We start from the raw sequence: 21,807 nt of genomic DNA, 5'->3' as shown, positions 1-21,807 counted from the left end.
TGCTCTGTGTATAATGTAGTCCTGTGCCCAGTGCTCTGTGTATTATGTTGTCCTGTACCCAGCGCTCTGTGTATTATGTTGTCCTTAGCCCAGCGCTCTGTGTATTATGTTGTCCTGTGCCCAGCGCTCTGTGTATTATGCAGTCCTGTGCCCAGTGCTCTATGTATTATGCAGTTCTGTGCCATTTGACAATAAAAAAAGACATGGATGAGTGAGTTTGGGGTGGAGGAACTTGACTGGCCTACACAGATTCCAGACCTCAACCTGATAGAACACCTGTTTCATAGATGAATTATAGCAGAGACTGCCAGCCAGGCCGTCTCATCCAACATCAGTGCTTGACCTCACAAATCTGCTTCTGGAAGAATGGTCAAACATTCCCATAGACACACTCCTAAACCTTGTGGATAGCCAGAAGAGTTGAAGCTGTTATAGCAGCAAAGAGTGAGCCATGATAACTAAAAGCATGTTGCCTGAAGCTGATGGTCCAGCTGATCGTGTATTATGTAGTCCTGTGCCAAGCGCTCTGTGTATTATGCAGTCCTGCGCCCAGTGCTCTGTGTATAATGTAGTCCTGTACCCAGCGCTCTGTGTATTAAATTGTCCTGTGCCCAGCGCTCTGTGTATTATGCAGTCCTGTGCCCAGTGCTCTGTGTATAATGTAGTCCTGTGCCCAGCGCTCTGTGTATTATGCAGTCCTGTGCCCAGTGCTCTATGTATTATGCAGTCCTGTGCCCAGTGCTCTGTGTATTATGTTGTCCTGTACCCAGTGCTCTATGTATTATGCAGTTCTGTGCCATTTGCCAATAAAAAAAGATATATATGTCCCTGATTTCATTTAAAAATCTGGTCACCTTAGTGTAGGTCAGAAAATAGAATCAATCACTGCACTTTGGACTGCAGCAACTTTTCTTTCTTTAATTAAACAGCAGCAAGGGTGACCTCTGACATATTATGTATTAAAGCGGAGTTCCGGGCACAAAATCTGTATTTTTTTTTTTGTGCCCCTCCGCTAGCTACACATAACCTGAAAAGGAATTGGATAGTTATTTTTTTTTTTTTTTGTATACTCACCTTGTAATCGAAGATCGTAAATACTCACCTCAGGGTACTTCCTCCTCCAGCGCCGAGGCTCACCCCGTCACTTCCTGCCTCGCGATGATTCCTGGGAGCTGAACGTCATCGCTCCCAGGAATCAATGCGACGGCACCGGCCCCACACGTCACTTCCGGGCGACGCCGCATTCCCCTGCTAAACAGCTTCTGGGCATGCCCAGAAGCTGTTTAGGAATGCGGCGCCGCGCCGGAAGTGACGAGAGGGGCCGGTGCGGCGCATTCTGGGAGAAGAAGACGCGGAAGAAGACACAGAAGAGGACCGCGCCGGCTTCAGCTGCCCACAAGAGAGATGGAAACGCTGTGGAAGAAATTTTCAAAGTAAGTATTTCTTGTAAAAGGTAAGTGCGAACCGGGACAGATCAGAGGCTAGCCATTGTGGAATGTGCTAGCCCTGACTGTCCCGGGGGTATGTTCATTAAAAAATGAGATCTGTGCCCGGAACTCCGCTTTAAAAAGCACTTTTTCAAAGAATGAAACAAGTGACCCCCTGCTTCTGTTTTATGAAACAAGAAAGGAGAAGTATAGAGTCAGTTAAAAATTTAGAGTCAATACAGAGGCTGAGAATAATAGGTGTAGGGTCTGTGTAGAAAGGCAAAGAGCCAGTACAGAGAGATAAAATGTCAGTATAGAGGAGAAAATGGTTGATAAAGAGAAGTATATAGACATTATAGAGGTATATGGGTTGATTTACTAAAGGCAAATAAACTGTGTACTTTGCAAAGGGCACAGTCTATTTATTTGCCTTTAGTAAATCAACCCCATAGGCTTTCTGTGTAGAAAGGTAAAAGGGTTGATTTACTGAAGGCAACTAAACTGTGCACTTTGCAAAGTGCAGTTGCACTCTGCAAGAGCAATTGCTCCGGAGCTTAGTAATTGAGCAGAAGCTCTGCTGGTTTCCATCATCCAATCATGTGCAAGCAAAAATGCATTTTTTTTTTCCTTTGTATTCTTTACGGATTGAAGCTTTACCTCATTTACTAAGCTCTGTGGCAACTGCACTTTGCAAAGTCTACAGCCTATTTGCCTTTAGAAAAATAAACCCCAAAAGTAAATTTAGAGAGGTATAGGGTAAATGTAGAGGTATAAAGACAAAGTAGAGGTATAGGGGTTTATTTTACTAAAGGAAAATAGTCTGTTCATTTTGCAAGGGAAGTTGCACTTTACAAGAGAATTTTCCCCAGAGCTTAGTGAATGTGGCAACATTTCACTTAGCAAAGAATACTTGATCACTTGCAGGGAAAATAAAACAAAAAAAAAATAGCATTTTTGCTTGCACATGATTGGATGATGAAAGCCAGCAGCTCTTTACTTCATCCACTAAGCTCTGGTGAAAATTATTTTGCAAAGTGCAACTTCCCTTGCAAAGTGAACTGTTGATTTTCCTTTAGTAAAGCAACCCCATAAGGTCAATATAGAGAGATATTGGGACGGAATATATATACTGTGTGGTCAGAATAGAGGTATAGGCACAGGGTTAGTGAAGGATCAATGTAGGGCCAGAGTAGATAGATATAGGGTCAGTGTAGAAATAGAGTCAGTATAGAGTGGTATTGGAACAAAATAGAGAGGTATAGGGTCAGTGTAAAGATATAGGAACATAGAGAGAATCACCAAAGGCTGAGGATTGAGAGGTATAGTGTAAACATAGAGGCATAAGGTTGGAAAAGAGAGGTATTAGGACAGTATAGAGAGGTATAGGGACAACGTAGAGTGGTATAAGGGCAGTGTAGAGAGTTATAGGTTCAGTGAACTGTCAGGGTAGACAGATAGGGGCATTACAGAGATGTATTGATAAAGAACATAGGGGTAAAGGGTTGTTGTAGAGATATACAGACAAGAAAAGTTGTATAGGGACAGAGTAGAGACGTGAAGGGTCAGTATAGGGTTAGAGTAAAGAATTATAGGGTTAATGTAGAGGTATTGGGCAGGGCCGTCTTTTCCACTGGGCATGCCCGGCGGTTGCCCAGGGGCCCCACTTGCCAAGGGGCCCCACATGGATGGTGGCATGTCCCTGGTGGTCTAGGGCCCCCCCGTTCCGTTGTCCGCCGGCCCGGGCCCCCCCCCCCACCGTGGCTCGAGTCTGCACTGCAGTGCAAACTGGTTGCTAAGGCCAGACCGATTGGCATCTAGCAACCAGTGACATTAGCAGAGCAGACCCATGATGCACAGCCCCGCAGCGGAGGACTCGGAGGAGGATCCTCCTCCTCGTCGGCTCATCCTCCTCTCCTCCGTCTCGACCCTAGAAGGCTGGCCCTGCCTCCGCCTCCACCCACCTCCTCCCATGTGCAGCCATTGTAAAGGTAAGGCTGCCAGGCTGATTGATTAAATGATATTCTTTTTTTAACTCTCTCATGGCAATGATGGCATGATGATGATCGAATCGATGACACAAGAGACAGACAACTACCTGTCCTGGAGGATATACCTTACTATATATTGGTCCCTGTAATATGTATATAGTAAGGTATATATCCTCCAGGTAGTAGTTGTACTCTCTTGTAGTATAGTGTTCCCTGTAATGTGTATATAGTCTATATACACATTACAGGGAACACTATATACTACAAGAGAGTACAACTACTACCTGGAGTATATACCTTACTATATACATATTACAGGGACCAATATATACTACAAGAGACAACTACCTGGAGGATATACCTTACTATATACATATTACATGGAACACTATATACTACAAGAGACTCTTGTAGTATATAGTGTTCCCTGTAATATGTATATAGTAAGGTATATACTCCAGGTAGTTGTACTCTCTTGTAGTATATATTGGTCCCTGTAATATGTATATAGTAAGGTATATATCCTCCAGGTAGTAGTTGTACTCTCTTGTAGTATATAGTGTTCCCTGTAATGTGTATATAGTCTATATACATATTACAGGGAACACTATATACTACAAGAGAGTACAACTACTACCTGGAGTATATACCCTACTATATACATATTACAGGGACCAATATATACTACAAGAGACAACTACCTGGAGGATATACCTTACTATATACATATTACAGGGAATCCTATATACTACAAGAGACTCTTGTAGTATATAGTGTTCCCTGTAATATGTATATAGTAAGGTATATACTCCAGGTAGTAGTTGTACTCTCTTGTAGTATATAGTGTTCCCTGTAATGTGTATTCTCGTGGGTGATTGTGTAGGCAGGGGGCCTCAGTGCACTGCATTGCCCAGGGGCCTATAAGGCTCTTAAGATGGCACTGGTATTGGGTCGTACAGAGAAGTATTTGGAAAGAATACAGCAGTGTAGGGTCCGTACAAACAGTTATTGGGACAAAACAAAGAGGTATAGGGTCAGTTTAGAGGTAAAGGGACAAAGAAGAGAGGTATAGGGTCAGTAAAAGGTCAACGTAGTGAGGTATACGGCCAGGGTAGAGGTATAAGGTCTGTACTGAGAGGTATTGGCCATGTATAGAGAGGTATAAAGTAGAGAAGTTTAGCCTCTGTGTAAGGTCAGAAGATAACTGTATAGGGTCAGTATTAAGAAGTAAAGGGCCTTCATAGAGAAGTTTAGGGTTAAAGCAGGGTTATTGTCGAGTGGTATGGGGTTTTGGAAGACCAGGAATGGGCAGGATACTCCAATGTCAGAAGTGAAGTGCAGTGTGGGTTGTTATTGAGATGGCGTATGTGGATCAGTGTTGTTTTTTTTTGGGGTATCTCTTGGATTGATGTTTCTGGATTTTCTCAGGTTGGGGAAGTCAGAGCTCCAAGGTTCAAATCCATCACAACACTTGGCTGCATTTTCCAGGACACAACCTGCGATGGATTCTGACCTTCATTCTCCTCTTTGTCCACGTGTGCGAAATCGCGGAAGGAATCGTCTCAGACTCGTGAGTACACACCATACCCATACCCGGCATTGTGGAGAGTGTCCTACTTGGGATTTCTTTTATTCAGCCAATGCACAACTCATGCCAGGTGTAAAAAAACTGTCCCTACTATGCACAAATAGGATGTGTAATGTTCCTCCCCCACTTTGCTATATGGCTGTATAGTATTAGCAGGGTGACAACACTCTTTAGCATCTGCAGTTCTGCAGCTTTTGTTCTACTGCTCAGCCTCCTGTGTACAAAGCCACATCCGGAGCTTTTTCTTTCCTATAAGCCCACCCATGCCCACTCCCACCTTCTGCCTATTCCCACCTTCTGCCCATTCCCACCTTCTGCCCATCAGCTTAAAGGACAGCTACTCCTACTGTGAGCTTAATTTTAGTTTTCAGATGATTTGTGACAGCTTAGTTTTCTCAGTTTATATAAAATACGTATATTTACTACAAATGTGTTTGTGATCCCTGAGACCCATTAAATACACAGCTTCATAAAATCTTCCTTGCAGGAAAATGGAGTCGATGCACCTACACCTCTTCATGCCAGCCACTGTGGGATTCATCGCAGCAACCACATCCATCATCTATTATCACAATATTGAGACCTCCAACTTCCCCAAGCTTCTGTTAGGTAAGTAGAAGCCACTGTAGGAAATCTGTGGATTGCAAGGGACAGGCCATGCAATGCATATTAACAAAGGTTGTTGTGAAGTGCAGGTGATTAGAGGGTGCAGAGATTAGTAAGGTGCAGGAAGGCAGCCGATGCAGGCACTGGGAACTTGTAAGTAAAGACTGACTTCTGTTCTGGCCTCCCCTCTCCTCTCCTCTCCTCTCCTACACTTGTAGTACCTGACATGCCACTAAGAGGTAATGTTACAGTTTTTTCTACCATGTTCCCAAAATGGGATTTCTCAATGCCCAAATGAAATACGATCTATCACACCAGTCGCTCGAGGAGAGTCATAAATGTTTGGATTGAGTCCAGTCTCTGAGCTATTTGGAGTAGTCTTGGCCTTGTACAATCGATGAACTGGCCTTCTGTAAACACACCTAGTAAATATGAGGGAGATTGTAACATGTGTGGTCAATATTTGGAAATTAAGCCAAAACTTTCTTTTGCATATCAGGTTATACTGTAGATACTGAAGTGTCTGCTAACTCTTCCTATCCACTGCCTCTTCTCTCCTTTACTTTCTCTTCTTTTTTTTTTCTTGTTCAAATAGTTTATTGAAAAAACAGAAGTAAATACAACGCAACATGTACAATCAGAGCAGGAGAGGTTACATTTGCAAAACAGGTAGCAACAGTAAACCGGAGATAGTAACAAAGCAAACCAGGTTAACAGACATGTTCAGGAGCCAAGTGGGCGACGACCCCAGAAGGGAGATCCATCCAGCACAGCCAATACCCAGGCACCCCTAAAAGGGAACTTGCTGTGCCCGCACGCGACTGCGCCTTCAGTGGGTCATATAGCATGCATGAAAGTATCGTTTTCGGAGGTCGCAATACAAGGCTCAGAGGAAGAAAGGAGGCCTGGTTAGGTCAGGAGTCCTTGGCATTAGGTCAAACAAGATGTAGACTGTTGCAGAATGGTGAAATGATTTGTGTAGGGAATGTGGAGAGAAGTAACCACAGTGGGGAAGAGTACGAGACAGAGTATTGTACATATGGCGGGATATGATCATAAGAGGGGTAAGAATAGGGAGGAAGGGGGGAGACGGGGGGACAAAACAGGGGGGGGGGAGGAAGAAGAAAGGAATGGGGGGAAAGGAGGAGGGTGGAAGGGGAGAAAGTGGGGGGGAGGAGGGGGGTTGCCGGGGGGGAGCAGGGTAACTACTGGTGGATACAAGCATCGCGAAGATGCCGTTTAGGGCAATAAGAGAGTGCTATCAAAGTTCGGAGGGAGAAAGTGGTCTACCCATGGTTGCCATAGTTTGTCAAACTTTTCGACCCTGTCCAGCAGGACCACTTCAATTTTCGCATGAATCATGGCATTAGTGATTCTGTGTTTCACTTCGGGAATAGATAGATGGGGGGTTTTCCAAGCTTTAGCTATTGTTTGTTTAGCCGCTGTCGTGACTTGTAGGAGCAATTTGTGCTGCCGCCTGGAAATGTCAGCTGATTTCATGTTCAAGAGGGCGAGACAGGGGTCAGGGTCGATGTGTGTGTCCATGAGGGTGGAGAGAATGCGAAAGATAGCCTTCCAAAATCGTTGGACCACGGGGCAGGACCACCAGATATGCATATGAGTGCCCGCATCCTGACAGTCTCGGAAACAGTCCTGAGAGTATGAGGGGTGGAATTTAGCAATACGAGCTGGCACAACGCATAAGCACCTTATAGTTGGTTTCGGAAGCCACAATATTTTGGGAGGCTGTCTTTGTCGTCTGCCAGATCTTGGACCAGTCTGTAGGCTCAAGTGTAATGCCCAAGTCCCGTTCCCATTTGGACGGATATGCTGGGAGAGCTCGGGTTAGGGGTTAAGAAAGTTTAGAGTGAAGGAGGGATATTAGACCTCGGGTGTGTGGGTCATGGAGACAAACGTGTTCAAATGAGGTCAAGGTGGGTAAAGATGTGTCTGTACGTATGCAGCGGGATAAGAAGTGTTTAATTTGTAGGTAGTGGAAGATCTCAGAATTGGGGAGTTGGTGTGAGTCTTGGAGAGTCGGGAAGGATTTAAATGCATCGAAAACGATCAAGGAGTGGGCCCGGAGGAGGCCAGCTGCCGACCAACGTTGAAAAGAGGATGGGGATTCCCAAGCTGGGGGGAAGGATGGGTTGTGGAGGTAGGAGAGAAGCGGGTTATGGGGCGACTGAAGCTTGTACTTGAACTTTAGGGTGTCCCAAAGGTGCAGGGAATGGCGTAGAATGGGGTTGGTAATCGATCTGCGGTCAGAGGATTTTAACCACAGTAGGTTGGCCACCGATAAAGGATCACATTCGACCGCTTCAAGGGCCACCCATAGGGGAATTTCCTGAGTAGCATGCCATTTGGTCAGTTGGGCTAGTTGGGCTGCCTGGTAATATTTGGCGAAGTGGGGGAGACCCAGCCCACCCTGCAGTTTGTGGAGGTGAAGAATCTGTCTGGATACCCTGGGTCTAATTTTACCCCAGACGTAGGAGAAGGTCCAGCTTTGGAGCTGACGCAGGTAGAAGGAGGGGACATGTAAGGGCAGAACCCGAAAAAGGTACAATATTTTGGGCAGCAAGGCCATTTTAACAACCGTGATGCGACCCATCCAAGCTAAGGGAAGTGAGGACCAAGTTTGCATAAGCTTAGTTAGGTGTTGTAGCATAGGAGGATAGTTAGCTGCATAGAGGTCAAGAGGGTCAGCCGTGAGCTTTACTCCTAGATAGGGAATGTGGTGAGTGGCCCAGGAGAAGGGGAGCACCGATTGTAGTTGTGTGAGGAGGGGCGCAGGCAGGGAAATATTGAGTGCTTTGGATTTGTGGGTGTTGACAACCAAGCCAGAGATATGGGCAAATTGTTGCAAAATAGCTAGGAGATTGGGAGCAGAGGTGAGTGGGGAGGTGAGGAATAGAAGGATGTCGTCTGCGAATAAGCATAATTTATGATGGTGACCACCTAGTTCAATTCCTTTTATATTCTGGTTGGAACGGATCTTATGGGCAAGCGGCTCAATTGCAAGTGCAAAAAGGAGAGGGGATAAGGGGCAGCCCTGTCTAGTGCCACAGCCTACGGAGAAGGTAGAGGACTGGAAGCCTGCATAGCGAATAAAGGCAGAGGGGGTAGAATATAATGACGAGATCCAGGATAGGAAATGGGGGCCGAAACCCCAGATTCGTAGTACCGATTGTAGGTAGGTCCATGATAAAGTGTCAAAGGCTTTCCGAATATCAAGGGAGACAAAGCACGCAGGGATGTGGCGACGGCGGGCCTGGTAGGCAAGATGAATAGCCCAGCGTACGTTGTCTCCCGTTTGACGACAAGGGATGAAACCAGTCTGGTCTCTATGGATCAAGGAGCCTATGACGAGATTAAGACGGGCTGACAGTATTTTGGCCATAATCTTTATGTCTATGTTAAGGAGGGAGATCGGGCGGTAGTTAGTCCAAGAGGAGTCGTCAGTTTGTGGTTTGGGTATCATGGAGATAGCTGCTTTCAATGAGTCGGGACTGAGAGAGTGGCCTGTAAGCAAGGAGTTATAGGCTTTAGAAAGCCTGGGGGACAGGAGGTCAGAAAAGTACTTGTAGTAAGAGGCCGTGAAGCCGTCGGGCCCGGGTCTCTTGTTGAGTTTGAGAGACTTGATGGCAATGCGGATTTCGAGGTCAGATATGGGTCTATCCAAATCTTCTCGTTGAGAGGCAGACAGTGAAGGCAAGGTGAGGTCAGAAAAGAAGTCGGTGATCTGGGAGTCAGGCGGAGGTGGTGGAGGGGAATAAAGTTTCGAGAGGTGTAAACGGAAGGTCTCCAGAATCTTAAGTGGGTTACTAGTGTAAGTCGTGGTGGATGTTTTTAGTCGGATCGGTTTCCGAACAACATTGGCGTTGCAGAGCGAGAGTGCTAAGAAGGTGTCGGGTTTATTAGCTTTAGTGTAGAACTGGTGTTGGGAACGCCTGAGCTGCTTTTCAGCGGATTCTGTGAGAAAAAGGTCCAGTTCCAGTGTTGCTTTGTCAAGGGCAATCTTATTTGCTGGGGTTGGGTCCGCTTGGAAGCGCTCGTGAGCTAAAGCGAAGGTGGAATCAAGGGTACGGTAGAGAAGCTGGCGCTCTTTCTTGCGACGCGAGGCTAGACCAATGAGGGTGCCACGAAGCACCGATTTATGGGCTTCCCATAGTGTGAGAGGAGTGACATCAGTTGTGTCGTTGTGAGAAATATATTCTTTAATGGCTGCTGCCACTTCGACTTTATGTGAGGGATGGGCCAGGAGGGAGTTGTTTAAGCACCAAGAGAAGGTGTGTTGCTTGGGGACCAGGGAATCAAAGGTGGAGATCACTGCGTTATGATCGGACCATGGAATTGGTAGAAGAGGTGAAGATATGGTCTATGCGTGAGGATACTTTGTGTGGATGAGAATAATGGGTGTACTGACGCTTACTCGGGTTAAGTTCACGCCAGGTGTCTACTAGAGAATGCGTTTGGAGAAGGTGTTGGAAGGAAAGCCTCTGCGTAGGCTGAGAAAGAGAGACCGGGGACTTGTCTAGAAAAGGATACAAGACCTGATTAGAGTCACCACAAAGGACGACTGTTCCCTTTTTATGTTGTTCAACTATCTGCAGAAAGTGTGAGAAGGAGAGGGGTTTCGAATTTGGTGCGTAGTAGGATGCTAGTGTGACTTCCATGTCTAACAATGAGCCAGTGAGTATCAAGTACCTGCCCTCAGGGTCTGCTACAGTGGAGTGGGGTATGAATGGAGCCTTACGGTGGAACGCAATGAGAACCCCCCTTTTCTTTACAGTAGCCGAGGCCGTGAAAAACTGAGGGTAAGAGGCCGTTAGATATTTAGGTGTATGCAAGGTGGAAAAATGGGTTTCCTGGAGGCACGCAACATGTACGTCAAGTGAGGCTAGGGAACGAAAGGCTTTGCGGCGTTTTTGTGGGGAGTTGAGGCCCTGAACATTCAGGGACAAGATATTCAAGCAGGCCATCGTGAGGCAAGGGGAGAGGAGCAAAAAATGGCGATCATGTGTACATCAACTGTGCCCCCCCGGGCGAGTAGGGGGGGGGAGGAAAGGAAGGGGGGCAGGGGGGAGGAGGACAGTGAAGGGAGAAAGGAAGGGGGTAGAGGGGACGAAGAAATGCGTTGAGACAGCAATAAAATCGTGAGATCAAACAGTAGATCATCTGAGGAGAGGGAGTCCATCCGCTCAGAGGGAATGGAGTCACCTCGGGAAGTCTCCAAAAGGAGGGTTCCGGAGGCGAGAAGGGGGCAGCAGTGACTGCCGACAGGAGACAAACCGCCTGTAGAAGTATAAGACTGATAAAGGACATTTGGTGACCAGAAGTTGTAAGCAATGGTAACGACAATACAGTACATTTGTAGAGCGAGTAAACAGTTCGAGGAACAGCGTGGTACAGCCCGTGAGGGACCCAGTGATGGGCCAATGGTAGCCGCGCCACAAAAACAAAAAGCAACATAAAAAAAAAAAAAGAGGGGGAAGAAAAAAAAAAAAAAGGGGGGGGGGGTAAAAATGTCATACAATAGTACGGGGACCTGCTGGAGGTCAGTGCTACCAGCGAGAGAAAGAGGGTATTCGCCATGAAAAATTCAAAAATATAATGTCAGAGGAAAAAATGCAAAAATAAAAGAAAACTCGCCATAGTTACCGTCCCGGAAGGAGCGTGTGAGTTCAGTGTAGGCAAACGTGCCAGAGCAGGTCAGACGAATAGATGGGTGTTCCAGCGACATCTCCAATAGTGTAGTATGGGAGGCAAAACAGGAAAAGTTAACCAGTTAGCAAAATTTAGATGATGAGGTGCAAAAAAAAAATTCAAAAGCACAAAAAGGAGGAATCCGGGGCCTGAGGCCATTCAGGGTTATCAGTCCATGGAATCCACAGGGGTTGGCAGAGGGGAGATGAGATGACTCCGTTTAGGAGTGGCAGATGTGGAGGCAACAGCTTTCTGCGGGGAGCGTGATGCAGAGCGTCTGCGGTGCTGTTGTGACGCAGAGAACTCAGGAGGGGTGACAAGTGCAGCTCATGGAGAAGATGTTGGAGATCCTCGGTTGTTTTGCAGGTGTGCTTGCGCCCCTGGTAGGTAAAGCGAACAGAAAAAGGGAAACCCCAGGAGTAGATGATCTGGTGTTGCTGCAGGATCTGGAGGAGAGGCTTGAATTACCTGCGCCTTGTGATTGTGGCTTTACAGAGATCAGTGAACAACTGATATGAATAGCCTTGGAACAAGAGGGTGCCTTTCTGCCTGGCAGCTTGGAGGAGTTGTTCCTTTGTTCTGTAGTAGTGTAGTTTGGCTATGATATCTCTGGGGGGTCCCTCAGGCTTACGGGGGCCAAGGCCCTATGGACTCGGTCCATTTCCAGTCGTTCAATAGGGATGGAAGGGGAGAGTTCCTGGAAGAGAGCAGTTACGGTGGACTGCAGGTCCACTACAGTCTCAGGGATCCCCCTGATTCTAATGTTAGATCTTCTAGCTCTATTCTCCTGGTCCTCAAGTTGAGCCTGCAGGGCTAAGTTTTCCTCTCTGAGGGTCTCAAGTTCCTCAGAGTGGTTGTGAATGCTCACTTCAAGGTCCTCTGCCTTGTATTCCAGGTCTGAGGTGCGCTGGCCTAGTTCCCTGATCTCTCTAGTGAGCCTGTCTGTTATTTGTTCAGGTGTGTGCTGGAGGGCTTTATGCAGGATACGTTCAAAGTGGTGGATCAGTGCTGCCTGCGAGGGGTCAAAGGCTGCGGCTCCCTGGGAGAGAGGGGCATCGGTATCCGACTCACCTTCATCAGGGTGAGGTAAGTTGTTCCTGGGGGTCTTGGAGAAGCCGGGGCTGGAGCGTGAGGAGAGAGGCGGCGCCATCTTGGTAGAGGCTCGGACCAGCGCATCTCGGATATTGCGGCTCTTCATCCTTGATTTTACGCCGCCGGACACCATGGCGGGGTGTGGAGGGATATCGGCTGACTGAGGGAGGCTCACGGGCGTAGTATCGTTCGGCTGGTCACCCGTATAGGCGGCGGGATGTCTCACTGCGGAGCGGAGCTCAGGCAGACATGTCCGTCTCGCCAAGTCCCGCGCATGCGCCTCTACTTTCTCTTCTTATCTTGCTCCTCCTCCCTTCTTTCTTCTGCTGTCCCTTCTCTCCTCTGCTCTTTAGGGCTCTCTCCTATCCACCTTCTGCCACCCCTTTTCTCCTCTTCCCTCTCCACTCTGTCATCTACTCCACCCTTCTCTTTTATACTCTCCTCTCCTCTGTGGCCCCTTCTCTCCTCTTCTTTCCCTTCCTCCTATCTCTTCCCCCCTGATGTTCCTTCTCCCCTCTGCTTCCCCTTCTCCTTTTTCCTCACTGCTTTTTCTTCTTTTTTCTCCCCTCTCTCCTATCCTCTCCTCTGCTCCAATGTTGTCGCTTCTCACTTCTTCCATCGCTCCTTTCCTTTCCATCCTCTTTTCTTCCTTGCCCTTCCTTTTCTCCTCTCCTTTCCTCTTATCCCTTCTGCCCTCCATTCTCTCCTCTACGCTCCCTTCTCTTTTCTTTCCTCCCATCTTTCCTTTTCTCTCCTCTGTCCTCCCATTCTCTTCTTTGCACTTCCCTTCCCTCTGTCCTTTCTCTCCTCTCCCCTTCACTCCCTGTTCTCACTTTTTTATTTTGCCCTCCCTTCTCTTATCTTCTTTGCATTTCCTTCTCTTCATTCCTGCCTCTGACCCCTCTCTTCTCCTTTCCTCTTCTATCTTTTGCCCTTCTTTCTCCCAACTCCTCTACTCTCCCTTTTCATTTCTTGAATCCCTTCTTTCTTTTTCTTTATTCTGCACTTCCTTTTCTTCTTTGCTTTTCCTCCGTCTATCCTTTCTGTCCTTTCAATTGTCCTCCCTTCTCTTCTTTCCTCTTCCCTCCCTGCTCTGCCTTCTTTCCTCTGCCCTCTCTTCTCTCCTCTCCCTGTCCTCCCTTCTTGCCTTTCCTTTTCCCTCCTATGCCCTTCCATCTCTCGTCGTCGCTCTTCTGGCTTGCTTTCTATCCTACCCTCTCTTCATTCCTTTTCCAAGCCCTCCTTTTTCTCTTCTGCCTTCTTCTACCCTCTCCCCTGCCCTCTCTTCTCCCCTCTCCGCTGCCCCCCTTTTTTCTCTTGCTTTATTTGCCTCCCCTCAATATAAAAGTACTGCTAATGATACTTTTTTTATTTTTAGGACTGAAGTTCTCATTGACTGATCAGTATTATGTTTAGCTGTACCCACATTAACTCAGAACAGAACTGTATCTAAGTCCCACAAACTGTAAACACTATTTAAAATAATACTAAACCTAGAACAGTAAAATCAGTCTGAATATATAGTAAAGCATGCTTGTTATACTTACTGTGGAACCCAAGGGGTTAATCTGTTTAGGCTGTTTGATCCTGTCTTCTCTGTTCCTCCCCTTCTTCCACTATCCCCAATCCATCTCCTGATAAGACAGAGCCTTTGGGGTCACTCTGCACATGCTCAGTTTGGTGTGTATTGCTAGAGAGGTTTTTTTTTTTGGGAGGGTGCAGGTGATCAGCACAGGGCCTATCAGCACTGTCTAAACAGAAGGTCAGGGGTCCTGCAGCCACATAGGATAGTCAGAGTAGAATGAAACTACTCCTGCAAGCTATAACATGACTGACACTGATAGACTGCTATATACTGCTGATGAGAAAAGGTATTTAACAGTTTATATTTACTAAAATAATTGCATTTCCATGTTCTGTGTACTGTGGGAGACCAGATATAGTGAATGCAGACTCCTAGGTTTAGTAACACTTGAACTCATTTTTATTATTCAAAGCAAACTCACCCACCTTTACATTCATCTTCATGCTTTATTTTGCTGAGAAATCACTTAAAAAATGCACACTTTAGCATTTATAGCCACAACCATCTTAAGTGCAAATGGCTCATGTAGCATTTACTTCCTGGAATCAATCTGCCCTTAGCTCAGGCATGCAGACAGGAGGGTGTGCTTGGCTGAGAAAGCCCCTCCTCCAGATGAAATTAAAAAAATGTCCATGAAAACTCCTGGGATGTATGACATTTTAGCCTAGGCCAGAAACCAGGAAGCAACAGAAGAAATGTAATAAAAAAAAAAACCAAGTAAATATAATATACCTTCCTATCTATTTACTAAGGATTCAAATAATTTATGTAGATTGGCAGAGTTTAGTTCTGCTGTAATCAATATGATGTATCCCTAGTGTCAGCACTTCTGCCTTTTCTTACCTTCTGTATCATTTTAGCCTTTGGAAAAAGAAAAGTTTTAAATTCGGCACTTGTCATTTATCAGGACAGGTTTAATTGACTTCAGAGTGAGAATACCAACATAGATAATCAGCTTTCATTTGTTTCATGCAGCTCTCTTCCTGTACTGGGTCTTGGCCTTCATCTCCAAAACGATCAAGCTGGTGAAGTATTGTGAGAACGGGATTGGTCTGACTCAGCTGCGGTTTTGCATCACTGCGATAATGGTCATCCTGTATGGTCTGCTTATGACGGTGGAGGTTACTGTCATTTGGGTGCGGGTACGTTATACTTTTCTTGGCTCTTCTATTTCTATGCCTGAACAGTTCTAAATTGTTTTCTTCCCCTCTCTTGTAGAGATACGTCTTCTTCGTGAGCCCACAAAAGGTGAAGCCTCCGGAAGATCTTCAGGATTTGGGGGTGCGCTTCCTCCAGCCATTTGTGAATTTGCTTTCCAAAGCCACATACTGGTGGATGAACCCGCTGATTATCTCTGCCCACAAGAGGCCCATCGATCTAAAGACAATTGGAAAGTTACCAATTGCCATGAGGGCACTCACCAACTATGTCAACTTGAAGAATGCCTACGATGACTTGAAGGTATGAAGATTATGGGTGCTAAGTAGGGATCAACCGATTATCGGCAAGGCCGATATATCGAGGGCCAATATTGACTTTTGCCGATATATCTGTATCGGCCCCCGGAACTGGCCGATATTGCCGATATTCCAAATATTGCTCATGTAAGGGTAAAATGATGTCACATAGCATAATTCCGTTTACAAATGTTATTGAATATGCCACTCACATATGTACAAATGAAAGATATAAGCAATGAAGTGATGTCATGACATCACTTCCGGGTACTGGCTCCAGATTAAAAAAAATGACAGCTTTCAAAACAGCCAAACTTGGCGTTTTGAATTCTAAGTGCAGAGGAGGGGTTTGGGGTCTTTCAGACCCACAGATCCCTCAACAAGAGTACCTGTCAAGTGATAAAAATAAAAAAATATATTTTTTAAATGTATGAAAATATCGGCCCATATCAGCTTATACCGATATGCAATGGCCAAAATATCGGTATCGGCAACGAAAAACCGATATCGGTCGATCACTAGTGCTAAGTGGTCTATTTCAGGGGAATTCAAAATAACCCTAATGGCACCTATCTGGTGGTAGTTCCCATAATAACTACCTGCGCCTAGTTCGGGCAAGCATTTGCACCAGTGTCAGTAAAATTACTGACACGTGTGCCAAATTTAGGTAATACTTACTACTATTACTGTAAGAATCTCATCCTATGGCAGCAACAGATTCTTAAAAAATTACAGCCATTTTGCAGGTTTGTAAGCTGGCGGTAATTAGGACCACCTCTGAGCTGGAGTACAGAGGTACACAGATACTCAGAGTGGGCTGTGCCTGGGCTGGGAAATTGTCATATATGTGAATTCCCCCCTATCAGGTGGCAAGAAACCGAAGAAATGGGCCGTGGATCATGTTGGGGTACAGTACAGTTACAGGTCAGTTCGGTAATGAACCTTGGTTTTCATTTACCTTGTAGTGCAAGGAATCCATTTTCATCCTCTTTTTGTTCTAATATGACAACACTCTTTTAAGTCTGGTACACACTACTAGCTTTTTTTTTTTTCTTTGTTCAACCCAGCGAGCTCAGGAGGAGCCACTGTGCTAACTATTCGATGATAGTACACTCACCCTCGCTGAGCTATACTGGACCATACTGGTCAGCGCTCTCAGCCATTGGCTGAAAGTGTTGATCGGATGCCAATCGGCAGACCTTTTTCGGTCATGCCCCTTCGACAGAAGCCAGCTGAGAGGCTGCCGTACACAAGAGCCAAATGTTGGCCTGTTTCTTTTGATCTGGCCGATGCCGTCTGATATTCAGCCCATGTGTACGACCCCAGACAGTCCCTATCAACCTTCTGTATCCTGTAAGCAGTCTCTTATGACTTGGTAGCAGTTTCTATCAGTCTAGCTAACTTGGAAGAAGTCTCTTGTAATATGACATGGGTTCCCGTTTTCTATATCCAGGAAACAACCTTTAGAAATCAATTGTAATATGGAAGCAATCTCTCTCCAGAAATCTCCACTAACTTTGAAGGTGTCTCTAGCAGCCTCTTTTAATATGACAAGAGTCTCAAGCAGTTTCCTGTAACCTGGAAGTATTAAATAGCAGTCTCTTGTAATACAGTCTATTTTAACTTAAAGCGGAGTTCCACCCTAATTTTCAACTTAACACCATACATAGTATTAACTCATTCTAAAAACGAATTGGATATTTTTTTTTTTTGGTTCCTTACCTTATTTTTCATTAAAAATAATGTAATTTCCTCCTTTGACTCCTGGGAGATGAGGTGTCCCTCGTCAGTTCCAGTGCAGGCGTGTCATTCTCTGCTGAATGATTGAGAACAGCTTCTGGGCATACGCAGAACCAGCTGTGGGATAACGCACCTACACCGGAAGTGACGAGTTAGAGCATTCTGGGACTCGCGACTCCAGGAAGAGGACACTGCGGCTTCAGCTGCCCACACCATAGATGGCAGCGCTAGACAAGAACTTCACAAGGTAAGTAATTCATCCTGCAGGTACAGGGGACAGGTTAGAGAATAACTTTAAATGCACAAACAATGACTATTTTAGGGGTAATTTGGCTGGAACTCCGCTTTAAAAACGTTTTTAGCAGTCTCCATTCATTTGGAAGAAGTCTCTATCAACCTCTAGTGATATTACAAGAGCGTCAAGCAATTTACTGTATGCAGGAAGGCATCTCTAGCAGTCTCTTCTCCTACAGCAGCAGTGTTTAGCAGCTTCCTGCAGTCTCTTATAACATGAGTATTCATTCTCAATCCTGTAACTTGAAAGTGGCCTCTTATAACATAACAGAGGTCTTTAGCAGTTTATAGACAGTCTTTAACCCTTTCGCTGTTAGAGTCATTTTTGCATTTCTTTTTGCTTAAAAAATAATTTTAGGCCTAAAGATTACACAAAGTCCCCCAAAACATTATATATTTTCTGAAAGCAGACTCCCTAGAAAATAAAATAGAGTATAGTTCCAATTTTTTGTGGCACATGATATTGGTTTTAGGACACACAAACGCAATAAATTACCCAGTTGTTTGTAAAATATTAAAGACGAGGTTACACCGAGTAAATAGATACCCAACATGTCAAACCTTAAAATTGCGTGTGCCCGTGAAATGGCGACAAACTTCAGTACCCTATATTTTCCATAGGAGACACTTTAAAAAACCCCTATAGGTCATCAGTTTAGGGTTACGGAGGGGGTCTGGTGTTAGAAATATTGCTCCCACTCTGGCGTGCACAGCAATACGTAACATGTCTATCGCAATCAGCGTTTTCATGTGTAGGCACCCCCAGACGCATGCGTTTAGGTTCGTACGTGTGTCTATGTAGGGGTGGGGGGCCTCCAACATTTTTTTGGGGGCGATTTTATGTACTTGGGTGTAACTTTAATATTTTTACAATTTAAAAAAAAATTTTTTATTAAACATTTTTTTATCACTTAGGGTAGAAAAAGTCCCACATTGCATTACATTCTTTCCCATGTATGCTGGCCAGGGACACCGAGAGGTGGACCTGGAAGTGATGTCAAACATAATGCTTTTCAGGTCAGCAACAACGAGGGAAGGAGAGCGGACGTGCTCCCTCCCCTCTACCTGGTAGCACCCGCCATGTTGGTCCCGGGCCCGCAGATGGGCAAGCAGCTTGTGGGGTGGCGCGGGGGTAGGTAGCTGTTATTGGGGGTGTTTGGAAGCAATTAGACAGCAGCTAGTGAGCTTTACAGCCACCAGGATTGTGTGTAACCCCCCCCCCCCTCGCCCCGCTGTCAGGCCCATATGCCGTACGGCATAGCTTCATCAGTTCCCATAAGTTCAGCCCATCAGTGCAGCCTTATCAGTGCCGCCTCTTTACTGCCCATCAGTGCAGCATATCAGTGTGGCCTCATCAGTGGTCACCAGTGCAGCCCCATCAGTGCCCATTAGTACAGCCTTATGTCATGGGATTAGTAAGATTACTCTTTTAAGATATTTGGACTTGTGTTTGCTGCCACTGATTGTAATTATAGGATTATTCACTTATTTGTATAATAAATAGGAAGTCCATAGTCATTATACAAATAATGAAATATTTTTTCTGCTGCCCCCCTGCAAAGTGCCGGGCCTTGTTTGCCTAGGCCAGGATACAGCACTGAGATACAGTGGAGGAGTGATGTAGAACCCAGGTACAGGATGTGTGTTATTTACATGATCACCAGAAGCCAATAGTGCAAAAGAAGCTTGAAAAAAGCAAATTAATGCAGCAACCACACGAAGGTTCAGCTCACACTGGGACTCAAGTCGCTCCGACTTTGAAAAAGGTTCCTGCACTTCTTGGGGGTACTTCGGAGCCTCTTGCATTGACTTCTATAAAAGAAGTCACTTGCAAGCCGCGCTGAAGTCGCGCTGTACATGGCGACTTCAGTGTCAAGTGACTTTGAAGCCGCCCCAGTGTGAACAGAGCCTAAGGACTATTAAACTGCAATGTATTACATTTTTGTTTTGGGTTTAGGTATACTTTTAACTAAAGGCTAGTGCACACTATAAGAAAATCGGGCAAACGTTTTCCTCCAAAGAATTTTCGTACGATTTTTGTATAGTGTGTACACAACTTTCATCAGCCAATTCTGAATTCTCGCACGAAAATTCTCGAAGGGACAAACTCCAAAATTTTTCTCGTACAGAAAAAAATTAACGATTTTCTTTTACTGTGTACCATTTTTGTACAAGAAAAATCAGAAAAGAAAGACTGCGCGTGATCAGAAAGAATAAAAAAGCGCCTTTTGTCGTACGAGAATTTTCGTACAAATTTTCGTTCATCGGTTCCGATTTGCTGTGAAACAACGAGGAAAATCGGACAATCGTTTGCCTGATTTTCTTATAGTGTGTACCCCACTGCAATTTTCCGTCTCATGTGAGACTTCTTACTTTGTGTCATTCTCATTTTTACATGCTCAATATTCTGTGTTGATTGCACTGCTTGAGTTACAGATTTGTAGTCATTTCCTCTTTGGGCTATCTGTATACCAAGCAGTGTAATCAGCTTTCTTGCTGAATGGTTGGTGCAGGGCAGTAAATTACAGGTTAAAGAGGTTGTAAACCCATATTACTTTTTTTTTTGCAACCTGTAAGAGAAACACATAATGAGCTAGTATGCATCGCATACTAGCTCATTATGAAATACTTACCTTAGAACGAGCCCCCGCCGTGCCACCCGCTCACCTGTATGATGGGCGACATGTCCAGTCGCCCGTCTTCCGGGATAGCGGCATCCGGCCATCTGATTGTCCGGAGCCGCGGTGACGTCACTCCCCTGCACACGCGCGGGAGCCGACAGTCACGGCACGGGGCTCTGAAGAAACGGCACCAGCGGCCGTTCCTTCAGAGCGCATGCACCAGTGACGTCACTGGCTGCATGTAAGGTAAATATCTCCTAAACGGTACATGTTTAGGAGATATTTACAGTACCTATAGGTAAGCCTATGATAAGGCTTACCTATAGGTAAAAGTGTCAGAGGAGGGTTTACTTCCTCTTTAAGCCATGCAGAGCAGATGTCATTAGTTGAACTCTAGTAACAAACTCTGAAAGCAGTCTTATAACTATTAATCATTTTTATTCTATTCAGAATTATAAACTTCTATTTCCTTTTAGGGAATCTCTCTGTTTTGTGTTTTGCTGGCAATTCAGTGACATTTCTGCATTTCTTAACAATAATCTTAAAATTCTGCTGTCAGAAAAAATCAGAGGGTTTCTATGCAACAAAATTCTTCCCCGCACAAATCATCTGCGGTGCGCTGGAAAATTTTTTGCATTCCTGGTCCCGAGGAAGCAATGTTTGTGTTCACCATGCACATGACAGAAAAATAATGAAGAGAAGACCAGAAAACAGCTTGTAAGGAATTGAAAATTCGGACTAGTTATCACGTAAGGAATAATATCAGCAGTGTGTGCAGTCTGCGTTATATATCACACAATGTGTGTACTTCCCTCTGTAGTGACATATTCCAGAACCAGTCTCTGTGTTCTCTGCATCCCCACACTGAACTCTAACAGTTGCTGAACGCAGACTGGAAAGTTCATTTAAGTGGACCTGTCTTGACATATAAGTGCAACATGCCAAGTAATGAGGGTCAATGCACACCAGTCATGTCTGCTGCTGTGCAATTATACACATGCCTGCTAACATGCATTGTGTCACCCATTATGTGCGTTGTACTAGCACAGGCCTTTTATTTGAATGAGCTGCCCGACACTCCACAAGGAAGCAAAAATCATGTATGCAGCATTTTCCACAGTGCATCACATATTAGTGCATTGCAATGCACTTCAATAAATGTCTCTCAGCAAGGTGCGTTGGGGTGCCAATAAGAATGAATGCCTTGGGGTTACACCTTTGGATTTCCCTGGGTTACCAGTAGCAACTGCTTGCAGAAATCTTAACACTTTATGTTCCTGACTCAGTCATTGAACAGTCTAGGGGTAGTTGTTTTTGTTGTTTTATTTATATTGGGATGGGAGAAGGGATGAGTGGGATACTCCAACTGTTGAACTATTTAAAATTCAGAGGACTTCTAGCTTGAGAATGCGGCAAGGCCGCTACTTCAACCTGCCACTTGAATGAAGCTGAGGTAAGTGTTCCTATTTGTGTTTCTCTTCAGGGTACTCCCCCAGTACCCCCTTTCTATGCACTTACTAACACCCATCCACTGACTATACTTATGGAGTGGTCCCCTTCCTGGGCAGACCTCTGGGCAAGACCCTCTGTACTCACAACACTGTTTTTCAAGAGTCTCACAGTACCCCAACTCCTCCAGTCAGCACTCCTGGACCTCTGGGTTCAGCCTCACACCCGTGGCTCACCCGGCCGTCTGCCTGTGA

At 45.4% G+C, this 21,807-nt stretch overlaps 1 protein-coding gene across 1 annotated transcript in view; it reads left to right on the top strand.

Moving 5' to 3' along the window:
- The window catches only part of ABCC9 (ATP binding cassette subfamily C member 9), a 210,267-nt gene that overhangs the window by 30,378 nt on the left and 158,082 nt on the right, over window positions 1-21,807 (top strand). Inside the window, exons 3-6 of the mRNA XM_082254775.1 lie at window positions 4,844-4,985; window positions 5,491-5,612; window positions 14,968-15,134; window positions 15,211-15,453. Of these exons, the coding sequence (XP_082110901.1) occupies window positions 4,844-4,985; window positions 5,491-5,612; window positions 14,968-15,134; window positions 15,211-15,453 (674 nt within the window). The remainder of the gene's footprint in view (window positions 1-4,843; window positions 4,986-5,490; window positions 5,613-14,967; window positions 15,135-15,210; window positions 15,454-21,807) is intronic.

This window comes from Pelophylax lessonae (assembly GCF_965119305.1).
Source record: "Pelophylax lessonae genome assembly, chromosome: 4".
NCBI lineage: Eukaryota > Metazoa > Chordata > Amphibia > Anura > Ranidae > Pelophylax > Pelophylax lessonae.
This window is presented reverse-complemented; position numbering and strand designations above follow the sequence as displayed.